Source organism: Nicotiana tabacum, chromosome 12 (assembly GCF_000715075.1).
Source record: "Nicotiana tabacum cultivar K326 chromosome 12, ASM71507v2, whole genome shotgun sequence".
NCBI classification, from domain to species: Eukaryota; Viridiplantae; Streptophyta; class Magnoliopsida; order Solanales; family Solanaceae; genus Nicotiana; species Nicotiana tabacum.
Genome location: NC_134091.1, coordinates 58,811,447 through 58,830,295, shown reverse-complemented (window position 1 = coordinate 58,830,295; position 18,849 = coordinate 58,811,447). Strand labels below are relative to the sequence as shown.

Here is an 18,849-nt window from a genome sequence, read left to right as displayed (position 1 = left end):
ACTAAATACCAAGAATCCCTATCCAAAATATTGTATGAGGTTAAAAATGTACATAGATGATTCCGTCTTCGAGAAGTATTTCATATTGCTCAAAGCAAAGCTATTTCATGAATGTGGTGTGTTGATGTGAAGGGAAGTTTACTAAAGAGAAGTTTTCTTGCTAGCATTCTTCAAGCTTCTCTCAAACAATATAATTTCAATCCATCCGTGGAGCCAATAACTCCATCGTTAAAATAATTACAATTATCATCAGTCCCAACTCAATTACTAATTTGGATACAAAACTAATTCTCTGAACCATTGAAATAAATATTTCTTCCGGTGATGCATGAACTTTGGTTCTCAATGCAACATCCGAACTTTAGTTAGTTCTTTGTTTCTATTATAAGTTTTTGCACCTTTTCGAACACCAAAACCTTTTGCCACGGCATAGGAATTGTAGCTTCATATGATTCATTTTCAGAACAAAATTTCGTCCCAATCTTAAAAGTAAAGTCGTTGTCGATGTTAATCACATTATGCGCCAATGTAGAACAACCTTGAACATTAACGTCATTATGATCTAAACAATAAAGTAAAATATTTACATATAAGTAACAATAAATATATAAGATTAAGTTTTATCATTCTCTAAAATAATGAGCAGACTAAAAATATTACGTAATCGAATAGAATTTCGAGATACGAAAGTCTTACTTAATTGTGTGAAGTTCACATTGTCAGCAGCATGTAAATCCTACATATCAATTCTTTGAGCAAAAGGTTATTTTGTTTTTCTTCTTCAACACAAGTAAAGTAAAATTCATGTGCGCTGCTGAACGGAAGTAAAGGTTAATTGGAGTAGCTTTTTAAATGCATATATTTTCTTACTATTTTGATTATTGTGTTATTACTTGCTTTTGTCTTTAGTTAGGCATATTAAATGACTTTTAAATTGTCTTTTTTAGTTTTATCTTCAAAGTAAATAAATGGGACCCATGAATCCACTTGTCAAATAATTAAGGGCCTCACATAAGTATGACATGGAATGTGAGACACAAAATAAAATTTCTCTAACTGTACTAGTTTCGTGTCTTCTTCTTTCATCCACAGGTTTTTCATCTTTGACTTCCATCGTCATATCTACGGCATATACCAGTGCCGTGTGTATTCTATCTTACATAATTTTTGTTTATGTGCAGAAGTTAGAAAGCAGTCGTCATATAGAGTATTATTCTTTTTTGTGATATTCTTAAATTAAAAATCTCAGAAAGTAGAAGCTCATATAAGGATTTCTTTTCATTTATTCAATTAAAAAAAGATAACTTTGCATAGTGGAGATTTGTTGGAGTTTTTAAAATTACGATCATTCGATGCAATTTCAGGTGAGTCTTCAAAGGGAAAAGGATTCGAGATTGGTTCCTTTTCAAAAAGAAATTTGTCCTCCTTTGTGGAGCACCAAGTTCACAAATATTATTTTTTATTTTCTTGAAAATCCTTTTTTTTTTTAGTTTGTGACTCTTAATTTCCTTTCAATAAAAATTTTATAGTTGAAAATGGTGGAAAATGAGAGTTCATTGTGTATTTTTATCTTAGGTAATCAGTATAAATTAAAAGTGAATTAAAAATACTTATAGTTACGTCAATTTAGAATAAAATACTATAGTAATCAATTTTTTATAGTGCTAACAGCTTTACGGATATGATAGTCATTTTAACAGAAAAAAATATTTAACAATACTTGTTTACCAAACACTTCAATAACTTTTTTTCAGTTTCAATACTTTTATCCAAATGAATAAGTGTTTATTTTTAAAACAAGCTCCAACACTTGAAAAGTACTTTTAAGCATTTGTGTTTAAAAGTTATTTTTTTAAGTTAATTTAAACGGGCTCAATTTTCTGTGTAAAAAAGAAGGCTCACAAAAATCTAGCTTCTAGTTTTTTGGGGACAACTCATCAAGATATTCCCGAAGGCATTTCTAAATCAACTCCTTCTATCCCACATTAATTTTTCTAAGTTAATCTGGGAACCAAAATTTACAATTTTTTTTTTTTTTACTATTTAGGTAGTTAAAACTAAAACCTTATTCATAGGCTGATAGTTTTATCCTAACTAGTATTAGAATCCGTGCGATACGCAGATAATTTGACAGAATATTAATCTTATAAATTTATGATCTAATATATCATATTATTTTAATAAATATTAGTTGTATTTTATTATTTAATATATTTACAAAAATATAACAAAATCTATACAAAATTAAAGGATACACATCATATAGTAATCAAATAAATTAGTTGTTCCTTTTTTTTTTATTATTGAATTAGAAAATACTTAGTACTATACATTTACTAATGTGAATTTTGAACAATAATAATTTTGATACTACTGTTCAAAATTCTTCAATTGTCTAAAATTATTGGTAATTTTGTTTGAATGTTATTTATTTATACTTATATTTTTAATTAATTCAAAATATAAGTATCATAAAATTATATTTATCCCCCTCTTTTCGTATATTCAATTACTGTAATATTTGATTAGTTTTCTCAATTTTGTAATTTATTAAAAATTTAAATGAAAATATGTTTTTACTAAATTATTATTTTGAATTCATCAAAAGTATAAAGAGATAAGCCTTTTATTATTTTCATAAAAAACTACCAATATTTTAATAATTATTAATTTGTGTTATATATATATAATGTGTTTATCTTATGTATAATATCCTAATAGTATCTTTATATTTTTATATTTTTTATTGTGAAATTATGAGTTCTATTTATTAACTAAAATTTTCTGCCTGAGAAATTTAATTAGTATATACATTTTTAAGCTATCGCTTGAATTTTTATTTTTTTTAGTATTCTTCCTTTATAACTATTTATTTATTATGATTTTAGTTAAGTGTATATGTACGACTTTTCTCATCATAACTGTAATTAGAAGTGTTATATTTTTATATTTTCCCACATTTCATTTTGTTCCTTGCTTATGTAATTGTATTATCCATTACTTAATATTATTAAATTATCATATGAATTATTAATAAATTATCAGTTTAATATAATAAAATAAATATAATTTTGTATTACTCTTAAAATTTAACTTGACTTTATCATGTATGACTTTCTCATAATTATTTCGATATTGAAATTTATCAATAATATTTTCTTAATATTTTAGAGTATTATTTATTTACTTAATTTTATCAAAATAAATTTAAAGTGGGGGATAGAATCACATTATATGTATTCTCCTCTTTATACATTAATATTTGTTCTATAATATTTAAAAAAAATCGTTATGTTTATCTATAATACGAATATTATTGTATTATTTTTCTTATCAATGGTTATACCACATGGCATCATATAAATATTTTACTTATCTTTTTATATATAGATAGATATTGAGATAGATATTGACTATCATATTAGGAAGAAACTACTTCCAAATTTGAATCCCAAATTTGAATTGAAAATGTTTATTTCTTTATTTTGGTTTTTATATTTTAAAATAATTTTAAAACTCCAACTTGAAACTACTCTCCAATTTGAATTGGCAATTATTTTTTTCAATTTTGTTTTTTATTTTAAAATAATTTTAAAACTCCAACTTTGTTTTGTTAGAAAGGTAGTTTATTTTTTAGTTAGAAAGATAGTTTATTTTATCTTAACAATGCCACTTGGCTTTTTATGGTTATGTCACTTGTCTTAATATTGTACTTTTGCCTCTCCTTTTATTATATATAGATAGATGGTTATGCCACATGGTATCATATAAATATTTTACTTATCTTTTAATATATAGATAGATATTGATATAGATATACACTATCATATTAGGAAGAAACTACACCCAAATTTGAATTGAAAATTTTTTATTTCTTTATTTTGGTTTTTTTATTTTAAAATAATTTTAAAATTTCAATTTGAAACTACTCCCCAATTTGAATTAGCAATTTTTTTTTTCAATTTTATTTTTTATTTTAAAATAATTTTAAAAGTTCAACTTTGTTTTGTTAGAAAGGTATTTTATTTTTTATTTAGAAAGATAGTTTATTTTGTCTTAACAATGCCACTTGGCTTTTTGTGGTTATGCCACTTGTCTTAATATTGTTCTTTTGTCTCTCCTTTTATTATATATAGATTTGACAATATCCTATTATGGTATTCTAAATTTAACAATATTCTTAGACGAAATGTCATTGTTACAATTGGTCAAGTATAATTTACCTTTTCAAATTAAAATATGTCTTACACCTCCAATCAATGGAAGCATGAATTTCAGCTCTGTTAACATCAACTAGTAGTCGTACCCGCGCGATGTGCGGTCAATATTAATTAAATTAAATTATTATCGGGCTTGTTTGAACATATTAGATCGTATTGCTTTAATAAATTTCAATTGTCATCTTATTTGTCAATATGATATACTCAATAATAAAATCTCTATTAAATTAAAGGGGTTTATATAGTCATTGGATAACTTTTTTGTTCTATATTTTTCTCTATTCTATTATCCAATATTTAGTATTTTTACATTGTTAATACAAATTTTTATTAGCAAATTACTTTATTAATATTTTTGTATGCTTGCTTTCTTTTTGTAATATAAGAGGAGATATATATATTATTAATCTTGAAATATTTTTTATTTTAATTTTTTTCTGTTGTTGTCAATAATATTATTTGAATTTTAATGAATAATGTCACGACCCCAATTTTTACCTTAGGATATCGTGATGGAACCTAGTCTTAGAGACTAGGTGCCATCATGACATCCTACGGAGAAAAATTGGGGTCGTTACAAGTTGGCATCAGAGCTCTAGGTTCATAGGTCTACGAGTCATAAGCGAGTTTAGTAGAGTCTTGCGGATCGGTACAGAGACGTGTGTACTTATCTTTGAGAGGCTATGAAACTATTAGGATAGTTTCACTTCTTTCACTCCTATCGTGCGAGTTTATTGATATCGGAGTTTGAGCCTTTGTTATTCTATTCTCTCACAGATGGTGAGGACACGAGCTACAATTACTGATGATGCTGCCCCTAGAGCTGGTGTTGCTAGGGTCTGGGGCAGGGGCCGAGGTAGAGGCCGAGGAGGGGCACGTGCTACAGCTAGAGCACCTGTCAGAGCAGCAGTTGAGGAGCCGCCAGTAGCTCCTGTTGGGGGACAGGCACCGGAGGCGCCTGTTATTGCCCCCGGACTTCAGGAGACCTTAGCACAGTTCCTGAACATGTTTGGTACATTGGCTCAGGAAGGGTTGATTCCGATTGCACCTGCTACTTCACAGACCGGGGGAGGAGCTCAGACTCTCGCCGCCCGTACTCCAGAGAAGCGAGCCCATGTTGGTCAGGTTCCAGGTGTCATGCCGACACACAGCCTATTATTCCAGTTCAGCCCTTGGTTAGGGCAGCAGTATCTGAGGAGGAACAACTTAGACTTGCGAGGTTCAAGAAGTATTACCCTCCTGCCTTTAATAGTTTGGCTTCAGATGATGCACATGGTTTCCTAGAGGAGTGCCACCATATTCTTCGCACTAATTAGAGGGCATGAGGGACCAGGAGAGAGGGGACATGTGGGGCCAGGAGAGAGAGGACGGTGAGGCTAAGAGGCCTCGTGGACCGAGAGGATATACTGGTCCCTATTTTGGAGGCAGGGTACGCCATGGTAGAGGTTTTATGGGTTAGCCAGTTCAGTTTGCACTGCAGGCTTCGTGCGGTGCTTCAGATATCCATGGGTCTCAGAGTGCTCGTACATTTTGTAATCCCATTTACTTGCCTTGTTAGTATACTTGGTTGGGGTCTCATAGGGCTCGGGTGAGTTTCAGATGGGTTTGGATTATGTTGCGCTCTTATTTGATGTTTCGGCGTCGTTATTTTTGGCATAAAGAGTACCACATTGTTAAAACGACTTTTGATTTGTTATTTTATTCAACCATCAGATCCGTATCGTAATTACATAACCATAGCAACAAGAATCGTCGCATTACGAGGTCGTATGAAAGAATTATGCCCATTTCCGTGTCGGGAAAGATTGCTGTTTTGTTTGGCGTTTAAGGGAACAAAGGCAAATTACAGGTGTGAAATGCGATTTATAAGTCTCAGGTATGAAATGCGATTTATAAGTCTCAGGTGTCAAATGCGACTTTCTAAAAAATAGGGGTTCACCATTTTTATCATATTTTGAGTTGTAGACTTCGGATTTGGGTAATTTTTGAGGGGTTCTTCACGTGGTTGTTTGGGGTAAGTGATCTTTACCCGAATTTGATTTTATTTCATGATTTTATATTTGTTTTTATCATTAAATTAGTGAATTGAATGGAAGAAAATAGAAAATTTATAAAATCTTTCAAAAATATAAAATGAGGATTTGAAGGGCGATTCGATATCGGAATTTAATAATTTTGGTATGGTTGGACTCGTATCAAAATGGATATTCGGATTTTATGAATTTTATTAGGTTTTGAGGTGCGAACCCGGGGTTGACTTTTTAGGTTGACTTTTTAGCTTTAATTAAAGACCGAAGCTATATTATCCTGAATTATTTTCTATAAGTTTTATTTATGATTTGAAGTTATTTTGGCTAGATTTGAGCCGTCCGGAGGTTGTTTCACTCGAGAAGATCATTTTAGAATATCTGTCTAGCTTCTTTGAGGTAAGTATCTTGCTTAACTTTGTGGGGAGGAGGAACCACCCCTTAGTATTTAAGTCATTTGTGCTAATTGTGTCATGTGAAGGCCGTGTACACAAGGTGACGAGTACGTACTCGAGCTTAGTTGTGGAAATTTGACCATTTAGGCCTCTTAGGTTCTTATGTTCATTAGATGTGAAGTTGTTTTAGCATGTTATTTCCATTTACTAAATTCACTCTTACGTGTCTTATTTGAAATTGATTGATTCATGTTCTACCCTTGTTGCCAATTAAACTCTTATGTGCCTTAATTGAAGTTGTTGCCTCTTTATTGCCTTGGTGTATTTCCAGTAGTTGCTTAACCTTAATTGAAGTTATTATTATTTCTTCCATAATTGCTTAACCTTAATTGAAGTTATTATTATTTCTTCCATAATTGCTTAGCCTTAATTGAAGTTTTGTTATCCCTTTCATTGTTGACACATTCTTATTTGGGGTCATTGATTCATGATATCTCTCTTATCGTCGAATTGCACTCTTGTGGAATCATTGTTACACATTATCTCTCCCTTTGTTGAGCTATTCTTGTTGAGACCATTATTCTCTGTTGTGTCTTTCTTTGTGAGCTCGTTCTTCCGTTTCTTTGTGTTCTGAAGTTTTTGTGTTGATTTACTTGTCGTACTCTTGTGTTATCATTGTTGTTATCGTTGTACTCGGTGTTGTTGAGTCGAGGGCTATGTGTGGCTGTGGTATTGAAATTGTTTTGAGGAAATATTGTGGCATATGGGTACATGTTGTGAAAGTCATTTTATTGTGTTGTTATGTTTTGGCACGGGTGGAATTGTTGAGAGCATTGTCGGGATATTCGCACGTGATTTTTTCGTGTTGTTGTTATTATTGATATTTGCACATGCGGCATGACAAGACGGGCTATATATGTGGGTTTGCACATGTGACGAGATAAGGTGGGAATATTATTGTGTGCGTGCGGCGAGACAAGGCGGGCATTTACCTTATTATTGCGCACGTGACAAAACAAGGTGGGCTATGTCGGGAAATGATTTGTGATGACTTGTGATCGACTGGGGGCATTGTTATTGTTGATATTTGTGTAGTGGTGTGCCTGCCTTGTGTGAGTTATACCTTGTACATTTTGTTGTGATCGTTTCTTATGTGCCTTTCATTATCTCTACTCTTACTTGTTGACTTGAATTGGGATAGAACACTTCCACAAGCATACACATAATTAATCACCCATATCGGTTTAAGAAGATGAATCCTGATATTATTGACCATTTACATGTACTCCCGTTTACTTGCCTTCTGTGTGAGAGATGTTCTATTGGCGCGTGAATTGTCCGTATGGTCATGAATCATTAATATTGTTGGCACGTGAGTTATCCATGCGGATATTTGATATTGTCACTCTCTTGACACGTGAGTCGTTCGTGCGGTTATGAATTATAATGTGGGAATGAGATTTCAAGTGATTAGGGTTCACGAATTGAGACCCGTGAAATGTGAGTATGAGGTGAAGTACCTCGGGGAAATCTTTGAACAAATCTTATGTGGAAGTCGTTGCTCCATTGAATTATTACTTGTTCCTTCTACTTGGTTTCACCGGACTTTAACTGTATTCAGCTTACTCCATGACGTTATTACATGTTTGTTTCCCTACTGATATTGTTCCCTGATAGTTTCACATTCATACTTGTACAAGTTATTTGATCTAGTAGGTGTCTTGACTGTCCCTCGTCACTACTTTACCATGATTAGTCTTGATACTTACTGGGTACCGTTGTGGTGTACTCATACTACGCTTTCTGCATATTTTTGTGCAGATTCAGGTACCTCAGAGTTTGTTGATCATTAGCTAGCTGATCGGGCATTGCTGTGGAGATTCAAGGTACACCTGATGTCGCGTTCGCACGCCTCGGAGTCACCTTCTGAAATTTTACCTTGTACTGTTTAATTCTATTCTGGAACAGTTGTATTTAGAGATTTTTTAGTAAACTTTATAGAGCTTATGACTTGTACTACCGGTTTTGGGATCGTAAGCTTTGTATAGAAAATTTATGTTCATGTTTAATAGTTTTTGATTGAGTTTGTCATTAATTCAATAAGTGTTAAGCTCACATTGCCATCACGACATCCTACGGAGGAAAATTGGGGTCGTGACAAATAAAATCTCTACTAAATTAAAGGGACTTATATAGTTATCGAATAACGTTTTTGTTATGTATTTTTCTTTATTATATTATCCAATATTTAATAAAATTGCACTGTTAATAGAAATATTTATTAGCATATTACTTTATTTAATATTTTTGGCTACTACTTTCTTTTTGTAATATAATAAAAGATATATATTTTATTACTCTTGAAATATATTATTTTTTAAAATTTTATTCTAATGTTCTCAATAATATTGTCTGAATTTTAATGAATAAAATCTCTATTAAATTAAAAAAATATTTATTAGCATATTACTTTATTTAATATTTTTGGCTACTACTTTCTTTTTGTAATATAATAAATGATATATATTTCATTACTATTGAAATATTTTTTTTATTTTAAATTTATTCTAATGTTCTCAATAATATTGTCTGAATTTTAATGAATAAAATCTCTATTAAATTAAAGAGACTTATATAGTCATTGAATAACTTTTTTGTTCTATATTTTTCTTTATTATACTTATCCAATATTTAATATTTTTACATTGTTAATAGAAATTTTTATTAGCATATTACTTTGTTTAATATTTTTGTCTACTACTTTCTTTTTGTAATATAATAGAAGATATATATTTTATTACTCTAGAAATATTTTTTTTATTTTAAATTTTATCCTATTGTTCTCAATAATATTATCCGAATTTTAGTGAATAAAATCTCTATTAAATTAAAGAGAGTTGTATAGTCATTGAATAACTTTTTTGTTATGTAGTTTCTTTATTCTTTATTATATTATCCAATATTTAGTATTATTGCATTGTTAATAGAAACTTTTATTAGCATATTATTTTGTTTAATATTTTTGTCTACTACTTTCTTTTTATAGTATAATAGAAGATATATATTTTATTACTCTTGAAATATTTTTTTATTTTAAATTTTATCCTCTTGTGCTCAATAATATTATTTGAATTTTAATGAATAAAATTTCTATTAAATTAAAGAGACTTATATAGGCATCGAATAACTTTTTTGTTATGTATTTTTCTTTATTATATTATCCAATATTTAGTATTATTGCATTGTTAATAGAAACTTTTATTAGCATATTATTTTATTTAATTTTTTGTATGCTACTTTATTTTTATAATATAATAGAAGATATATATTTTTATATTTTATATTTTATTCTATTATTCTCAATAATATTTTCTGAATAAATAAACTTTTATTTTTAAAATAAAAAACAAAGAAATTATAGATTTATTTTTTGTAATTGTAGTTTTTTATTTTAAAATAATTTAAAAAATCCAAATTGAAACTATTTTCCAATTTGAATCGACAATGTTTTTTTAATTTTCGTTTATTATTATAAAATATTTTATTTTATTATTTTATAGATATTTAAATTCAAAAATAATAACGAATAACTAATTATTAACTACTTATGTCATGTGGCTTCTTTCTAAGCTGTCACTTGGCTTAAGGAGAGGGTTTTTCCTCTGCTTTTAGATATAGATGGATATTTTCTGAATAAAAAAACTTTTTATTTTTAAAAAGAAAAACAAAAATTATTAAAAAACAAAGAAATTATGAATTGGCAATTTATTTTTTTAATTTTTAATTTTAAAATAATTTAAAAACTTCAATAACTACTCTCCAATTTGAATGGACAGTTTTTTAAAATTTTGTTTATTATTATAAAATATTTTATTTTATTATTTTATAGATATTTAAATTCAAAAATAATAATCAATAACTAATTATTAACTACTTATGACATGTGGCTTCTTTCTACGCTGCACTTGACTTAATGAGATGATTTTTTCCTTTGTTTTTATATATAGATAGATATAGATATAGATTATAAATTTTAAGAAAAGTGAATCTCAATTTTTGAAAAGTTACTCCTATCTGGTTTACCATGGGGTAATTTATCTCAAAAGAAACGGAATTGGAGAGGATTAGAGCCAAACAAATTACAATAAGCATTGTAATAATACCGCTATTAAATGGGAAAATTAGCCGTTTCTTTCACACAGATTGCATTCCCTCTCAAACGGTCACCTTTTTCAAGATTATATTCAAAACCCTCTTCTCATTTCCACCCAAAACACATAGGAGTATACACACACATACTTTGCTCTGTGTCTTCTCATTTTCTTCATTCTTGATCTCATGGCAGACAAGCGGGAAGCTCAACCCATTTTAGAGAGTGTAGAAGAGAAAAAAATTCCAGTGTTTACAGTGCTAAAGAACGGTGCCATTCTCAAGAACATTTTCCTCCTTGACAACCCCCCTTCATCTTCTTCTTCAAATCAAGAAACATCAGAATTTGAAGAGATTTTGGTGGTTGGTAGACACCCAGATTGTAACATTACGTTGGAACATCCAAGCATCAGCAGATTTCACCTCCGTATCCACTCTAAACCCTCCCTTCACTCCCTCTCTGTTACTGATCTCTCTTCAGGTACTCTGCCCTTCTTCTTCTGTAAAGTTTGCATTATTTTGAAACTTAATTTATGGGTTTTCAGTTCTCTATCCCTATCTTGAAATGGGTATTTTGTGTTTGCTTTCGGTTTTTGAAGAATGTCTGTATTCAATCATCATATATGGTTCTTGAAACATCATTTATAGTTTGCTATTTAAAAGTAATCTTCATTATTTGTGATGGTAATTTGAGTTATTTTCTTGAATTTTATCCTACTCTTGTTTGCAGCAGATTCATTCTAATCCTCATATGTGGTTCTTGAATTCTTGAGGGTTTCTATAGTTTCTTCTTTTTGCGTTTGATTGTCTTTATCAATGTGTCATCTTTCAATTTTAGAATTATTGTTGCATTTTTCTTGATGATGACAAGATTTGTGAATTATGCGAAGAATTTACGAAATCTCTATCCATATCTTGATTGTTACAGTATTTTAGTTGTTGAATGGGGTTTTATTACAGACTCTTTGTACAGTTTATTGAGGAGGCTAAATGTTTCCGCGTACGATACATCTGTTTTTGTTTCCTGTAGATACTCTGAAATATTCATTTTATGGTTCTTGAAATTGTTAAAATTCAGCAAGTGTCTTCGAGCAAGTGCATGTCTTTGGGGGTTTAAAATCTTGAATTTTTTAGGGGGTGATGGAGTTCTGTAAGAGCATGTGAACTTTAAACTCTTGAAATCTTGTTGGCTATTATCAATGATACAATGTGTTGTCTTTCAAGCTTCAACCATTTTTCCCAATTGATTTAAGATTTAAGACATAACTACTGATGTCAAAGCCTATTTTTGTGTGAAGGTTTTATCTCTCTCTATACTTTGCTTTCAAATGCATTCTTGTTTAGACATTTCATCTTGCTTCTTTCGGTTAATCAGTAAGGTCATTTCATCTTGTCCTTTGTAGTTCATGGGACATGGATTTCTGGTAAGAAAATCGAATCAGGAGCTCGAGTGGAGTTGAAAGAAGGTGATAGGATGCAGCTTGGAGGTTCAAGCAGGGTTTACAGGCTTCACTGGGTTCCAATCAGCCGCGCATATGATATGGAGAATCCATTTGTACCAGAAAACACACAGGAGGAACAACATCAGGTGAGCTGAAGCAGTAGTAATATATAGGTTCAGAATTATGGTGCAGTAACTCCATTTCTTTTTTCTTTTTTGTTCGCTCTAATTTTTATTCTTTGCCTTGTTGTGCATGCATTTATTGATTCTCTAGGAGGAGAGTGGCTTTTCTCCCCAGAATGACCAAATCCAGAAAGAGGATGATGATATGGTGCAGGGTTTAGACTCATCATTTTCTGGTATGAGTTCGTTACCGCGTGTGAGTAGTTTGACCCCACCAGCTCCTCCACTGCTTGAGAAAATGAGTTCTCCATTTCCTGATAAATACGAGGCAGCAAACAGAAATAATCTACCTGGGAATATCCATGAAAAAGGTGAAATTAGTTTGCTGCAGCCTGCTTCTTACCAACCTGACAATGAAAATAGTGCACCAGAAGCGCTTCTTGACTCAGAACAGTCCAAAACAGAAAATGTAGTAGATGGTACCCCGGAAAGATCACCGCAAAGATGTTCAAGCATTTGGTCTAGAAGGGGAAAACTTTTCAGTGTTCAGATTCAAACTGGTAGAGATAGGGCAATGAATGAAAAAGTTGACATGGAAACTGAAGTTGAATCGCTTAATCGTGAAAGAGCAGGAATTAAATCAGTTTCTAAATATAGGGCAATGAATGAAAAAGTTGACATGGAAACTGAAGTTGAATCGCTTAATCGTGAAAGAGCAGGAATTAAATCAGTTTCTAAAGATCTTTTTGCTAGTGAAAACAAGGATAAAGAGGAAGAGGTCTTTACTCCTGACAAAGAGAACAGTACTCCTAGTTCTCTCTTCCTTGGGTCCATGAAGAAATCGTGTCTTTCTGAGATGACAAATGGATCAGATAGTAAGTCTGTGCTTTCTAATATGGATGAGAACCAAGAGATTTTCACTCCGGACAAGGAGAATAGGACACCAAACACTCGTTTGCTGAGGACGATGAAGAAGATGGGAAGCCAGCATCAAGTTAAGCATCCAAAACCCTTTAAATTTTCATCTCTGAAAAAAGTGGTTGAGCCAATGGCCAGTCGAGCTGAAGGTCTTGTATCCCACAAAAAAGAGAAGCTAGGATCAACTCTAGGATCAACTACTAAATCAACATGGTCTGATATGGATGACAATGATGAAGAAATGTTCACTCCAGATAAAGAAAATATGACACCTGGTACTCATTTTATGAGATCAATGAAGAAGATAGCAATGTTGGAAGATGTTCAGCATCTAGAAGCGTTTAAATTTCCTCTGAACAGTGTAGTTGATTCCATATTCCATCAAAATGGAACTCCAAACCTTGCTTCCAGAAATCTAGAGAGATCAGAGGTAAACACAGTGAAGAACAGAATGGATAGAGTGCCTTTTCAGTCACTTCTTGTGAACAGCCCTGCAAAGACCAGCTCAATATCTCCACACGAGGACGTTAAGTTGAGTGGCAGTCCAATCAAGTATCGAGAGACTAAGGAGGCATGCCCCTTCTCTGTAAGTTCAATATCAAACTTTTATGCTGAAAAAGCTTTTTTATTCTAAGATTAGCATAGACAGAGGCATGTTTCCAAGCTGCAGTACTTGTCATTAGCTTCTGAGAGGTCATAGATTTGGAGAAGTCTTCTTGAAATGATTTTGGCTAGGACGCATTTCTTCTGGTTGCATTTGTTTTAGTTTCTTTTCCACTATATTCTTTGAGACAAGTTGATTCACACAGCAAATTTGTTGGTTCAAAGGATTAGCTAATAATGTTATTCAAACTTTCTTCTTTGTTCAAACCTTACAAGTTAACAGTTAGTTTGACTCTCTGGTGTAAATGTAGAAACTTGAAGATCTCTAATTTGTCTCTTAAAATTTATCTGCAGAATAACAGTGTCGTGGAACAGAATAGGACGTGGACCATGGTAGTAGACACTGGTTCTTTGCTGAATAAAGAATCAAGGAAAAGTTTGCAGCTGCTGCAAGGTCTCAAGGGGACATACCTGATAATACCAAGAACCGGTAATGAATTACCCCTGAAAGTTTCATCATTTTCAAATATATCCATCATATTGGTCTAGAATGCCTGCTTTGGCTGAACATTACCTGCTCATTGTTAACAGTTATAAGAGAATTGGATTGCATGAAAAGGCGTGCTAGTTTGTTTAGAAGGACAACAGAGGTATCTGCAGCATTAGAATGGATAGAAGACTGCATGGTAAATGTAAAGTCATGGATTCATGTACAGAGTTGCGCGGAAGAAACAAGATCAGTGGCGCCAACTCCTCCTGCTACTTCTCCATTGTCTTTGTTCAGTGAGGAGAATGGCATGTTCCCTATTGGTGGTTCTCTTCCATTTTCTCCACAGAGTGGTCTAATGGAATCTGCCTCACCCACAGCAGAAGATCATATCCTTGAATATGCCCTCTTCTTCAAAAGAACCAACAAGAACGGACAACTCGTCCTCCTTAGCAATGATCTTACCATGAAAATCAAGGCCATGGCAGAAGTAAGACCATACCCAACCATCCTACCTTTTCAATATTCAATTTTCCAAAACTAAAAGCTGTACGTGATGAATTCTTTTACCTAATGTTAATTGATGCGCAGGGTTTGAACTGTGAGACAGCAGAAGAGTTTCGCGAGAGCTTAGTGAACCCATTCTCTGAGCGGTTTCTTTGGAAGGACAGTTCTCCTAGGGGAAGGACTTGGTCATGCGAGGATGACTTTGTTCTTAGGGAAACATACTACCGTGGCCCTCCAAAAAAGACTGGAGAAGCTGCAAAAGGGTTGAAGCTCATATTGCTCCATAATTCTCATTATAGGCACATATGTTCAGCCAGCTGAACCAATTGTGTTAGCTGTTTGCTGTTGTACAGCCCTTCTCTTCAGATTGAATCGTTCATGCTATGCTCTCAAGTGCCAATGTTTCACCATTTTTGGAACCTTTTGTTATTGCAATAAAATGGTTGTTTGCTTCTTTTTTTTTGTGAAAATCTGGGTAATTCATAAATCTTTAGTTCTTTCTTTTTTGGTTGTTAGCTTCTTTTTTGGTGCAAATCTGGGTAATTCATAAATATTCGGTTTCGTCCACTCTTTCTTTCTTTGTTTTATTAAACCCCTCTTCCCCCACCCCCCACCCCACCAAAAAAAACAAAAAAAGGAAGAAGTGATAAATTATAGTATACAGTTTGGTGATAAATTATTATCATCTGATTTGCTGCTAAAAGGAACGTAATTCCCTTGGCGAAATGATTAGGGACGGTTCTGATATCAATCGAGATTCTTGTTAGGCTGCATGAGCTTAATCTTCGGTAAAACTGCTCTAACCAGTTAACGAGTTATCCTTTTTGACTTGCTGCAACTGAACAAACTCATAGCAACAATGATACTAAAAATTTTAAGAAAAACAATTTTAGTTATTCTGAGAAACCAATGGCATGATGATAGAATAGATAGCTACACTGAATCAAATACAAATTGAATACTGGTTGTGTTATTCCAGTTCACTAGAACTCATATATTTTGCAGCCTTGTGAGGAGGGTATTCACATGATCCAGATAGCAGAAACGAGAATGAGCTATCTGACTCGTCAAATGGTGGTCGAGGGAACTCTTGAAATCCATTAAGATTGCTAGTATCAAAGTTCAAAGGCGAGAAATAACTGCCTGGATCATCTGCAGCGCTTTTTATATCCCTGGGATTTTGAAACTCATTGCCATGTGAAGCATTTACCTTAAAATCTTCTTGTCGTGCTTTCATGGTGACTTCACTTGTTTGGCCTCGGTCAGATGTCCCAGCAGATCCTTTAGTTTCATCCAGTGGAACTGCAGGAGTATGACCTTGAAAAAGGGCAATGTGTCCGAAAAGCTTATCTTTCCTAGAAAATGTTGTTCCGCAGGAACAAAGCCATTTATCTTTACCACAATGCTTTTCATGTGTTTTAAGATCAGCAATAACAGAAAATTTCTTTATATTACATCTACTGCAAGTATAGGCTTTCTCACAGTGGGTTCTCTTGTAATGGTTTTTCACACATAAGATCGTCTTCAGAGGCTGAAACTTCTTATGCTCCTTATTGCGCTTGCATCCAACATAAGGACAGGAATACCTTTTGATGAGTGTTGGCTCGGAGCTTGGTTCTTTATGAGGCTTTGCAAGAGCTGCTGGAGTCTTGTACTCATCACCATGACCTCTCATGTGCATCCGCAAATTGGCATCCCTCTTAAATCCCTTGCCACAAATTGTGCAAAAGTGAGTGTGTGGTGCAAGGATTTCCTCCTTCTCCAACTGCAGAATCTCATAGGAACCGGGAGGAAGGTTCTCTTCTTCCTCAGCTTCATCTTCATCTTTTGATTCATGTCCATCAACAGCATGGCTTTGTTCAATTCCACAATCTCTCAACTGGTCAACGTGGTTGGACTGATCTTCCACTTTAGTAACACCACCATCATTACATGGCAGTCCCCCGCCATTAGTACATGTTGCAGAAGGAACTGTGACGCCACCAAACTGCACAAGTTGGCTAGCAGCAGGGCTCACGGAGGAAAGTGTGCGCTTCATAGTTGGAAGAAGACTTCCTGCAGTTGATACCAATTGGACTATAATAGAAGTAAGGTCCGCTGTGATTAACTGTTGCTGCTGAACTATAAGGTCATTTCCCTGAAGCCCAGTCTGACCTCTCCGCCCAACAATCAAATGTACTAGTTCCTGGAGCTGATGAATCTTTTGCTCGAGAAACGAAAGGTTGTTTAGCAAAGTACTTGGATCCCAGTCCTTTGTTCTGGTTGAGTCATGATTTTCATTCATCTGATTCCCATGTTGATCCATCTGATATGTGTGTTTTGGTTGAGTAAATCCAGAAAACTGTTGCTCAATCCTGGTCTGTTGATCCAAATAAGAGGAACCTTCCCACTTCTGCGCGTGCAGATTGAAATTGGTAAATGAATGGTTATCTGAGGGCACAATTTTCAGTAATTCATTGCCAGCTGAAGACGACTTTGTCCAAGGATCTTCACTAAGACTGTCATCAGGATCCATATCCGAATCTGCTTCCTAAAGTAAAAAGACTGCACAAAGAAAAGTTGGAAAGCAAAGAAAATTAAGAGCACTTCATCATAATCAATCAAATCCATATGACACAAGCATGAAAACAGTATTTTATTCAGTAACAACTGAATTAATTGAATATACTTTAAATTAAAATCATCAGGAGAGTACTCAAGACCGCAATTTTAAAAGCATTAAAAACTAAGAAAAGAACATCAAAGAAACGTCGTTTTATGATATGATAGGCCGAGAATGATCATACACGAGTAGCATAGTAACGGGTAGGTAGGTAACATTAACTTCTAACAAGCTAATGTTAAAAGTTAACTATACTGCGCCATCCCTGTTCAGCACAGCTACATCAAGGCAAACAAACAGTCTAACTAATAGGATGGATGGTACAACTGCGACCAAATTCATTCTTTCTAATAAAGTTCAAACCATAAATCTGGTGTATCAATTTACATATTTCTAATCATAGTATGTTCTTTATCATCTTGACTTCTAATTCAATTGTCCTGTATCCAACTAATGAGCCTCCACAGAACTAAATATTCCACGCTAAATTTTTCTTTTTTCTTTTTTCTTTTTAAAAGTGAATATCCCACAGTAAACTTCCACAAAAACAATAAATAAAAAAAAAAATCCAGTAATTTTCAAGTCTAATGATTGAGTTAGAACTTAGGTTCAATCCTAAGTCAACGAACCCCCCCCCCCAACCAAAACAACCCTTCCTTTCCCATATACGGGTCAATCTATCCCCCAAAAAAGTTTAACTTATATGCATTAACCAAACCCTTCAACCCCCCCCCCCCCCCCCAAAAAAACCCCCAACCCCTCCATTTCTCTATCCCGTCCGAATTCCTCCACCGCAACCATGAATATCAAGAATCTTATATCAAGAATCTTCAGTAATCATTTCTGAGAAAAACCCCCCACTACAAGATATTCACGTACACATCAAATTCGATCATTTTTAATTTTTTTTTGTATCACGAAATCACATAGTCAACTCATCAAAGACTAAACTTTTCAGCAACAAATCATTATAGGATCCACCAAACACAGAGAAAGTGAACTAAAACCCCTTGGAAATCATGAAAACTAACCAGATTGAAGGTCAGCCAATGCTAAATCTTTCTGTTCAGAGATGTAGGAAAGCGAAAGAGAAAAGTTGCTGAACCCCAGTTCATATATATAATAGGAGTAAGCAAGCGTATTTGATTCCTCCTACCGATTGCTACCCAAACAGAGCCTTAAGGCCTACTGATGGGACCCACTGCTCTCCAAGAATATTCTGACTTCACTTCTCTTAAAAATTTAGTCGCAACTAGAGTTTTACACGAAAAAAGAAACATAAAATCTTTTATTACTTAGTTGTGATTAAATAATAGAGTTTAAAATTTCTTATAATATGAATGTTATAACTCTGTATTGCTGTAATAAACAATTAAA

At 33.0% G+C, this 18,849-nt stretch overlaps 2 protein-coding genes across 2 annotated transcripts; one reads left to right on the top strand and one right to left on the bottom strand.

Annotated features, from left to right (window-relative positions):
• Positions 1-10,855: 10,855 nt before the first annotated feature.
• On the top strand, positions 10,856-15,385 carry LOC107807702 (uncharacterized). Its single transcript, XM_016632139.2, has 6 exons — positions 10,856-11,272; positions 12,195-12,379; positions 12,507-13,859; positions 14,231-14,366; positions 14,468-14,853; positions 14,955-15,385. Exons 1-6 carry the CDS (start codon positions 10,981-10,983, stop codon positions 15,189-15,191), a joined length of 2,589 nt encoding a protein of 862 aa, XP_016487625.2. The 5' UTR covers positions 10,856-10,980; the 3' UTR covers positions 15,192-15,385.
• Positions 15,386-15,742: 357 nt separating this feature from the next.
• On the bottom strand, positions 15,743-18,640 carry LOC107807704 (protein SENSITIVE TO PROTON RHIZOTOXICITY 1). The gene is made up of 2 exons (XM_075226539.1): positions 18,504-18,640; positions 15,743-17,414 (listed from the first exon to the last, which is right to left on the bottom strand). Exon 2 carries the CDS (start codon positions 17,383-17,385, stop codon positions 15,841-15,843), a length of 1,545 nt encoding a protein of 514 aa, XP_075082640.1. The 5' UTR covers positions 17,386-17,414; positions 18,504-18,640; the 3' UTR covers positions 15,743-15,840.
• Between the last annotated feature and the right edge of the window lie 209 nt (positions 18,641-18,849).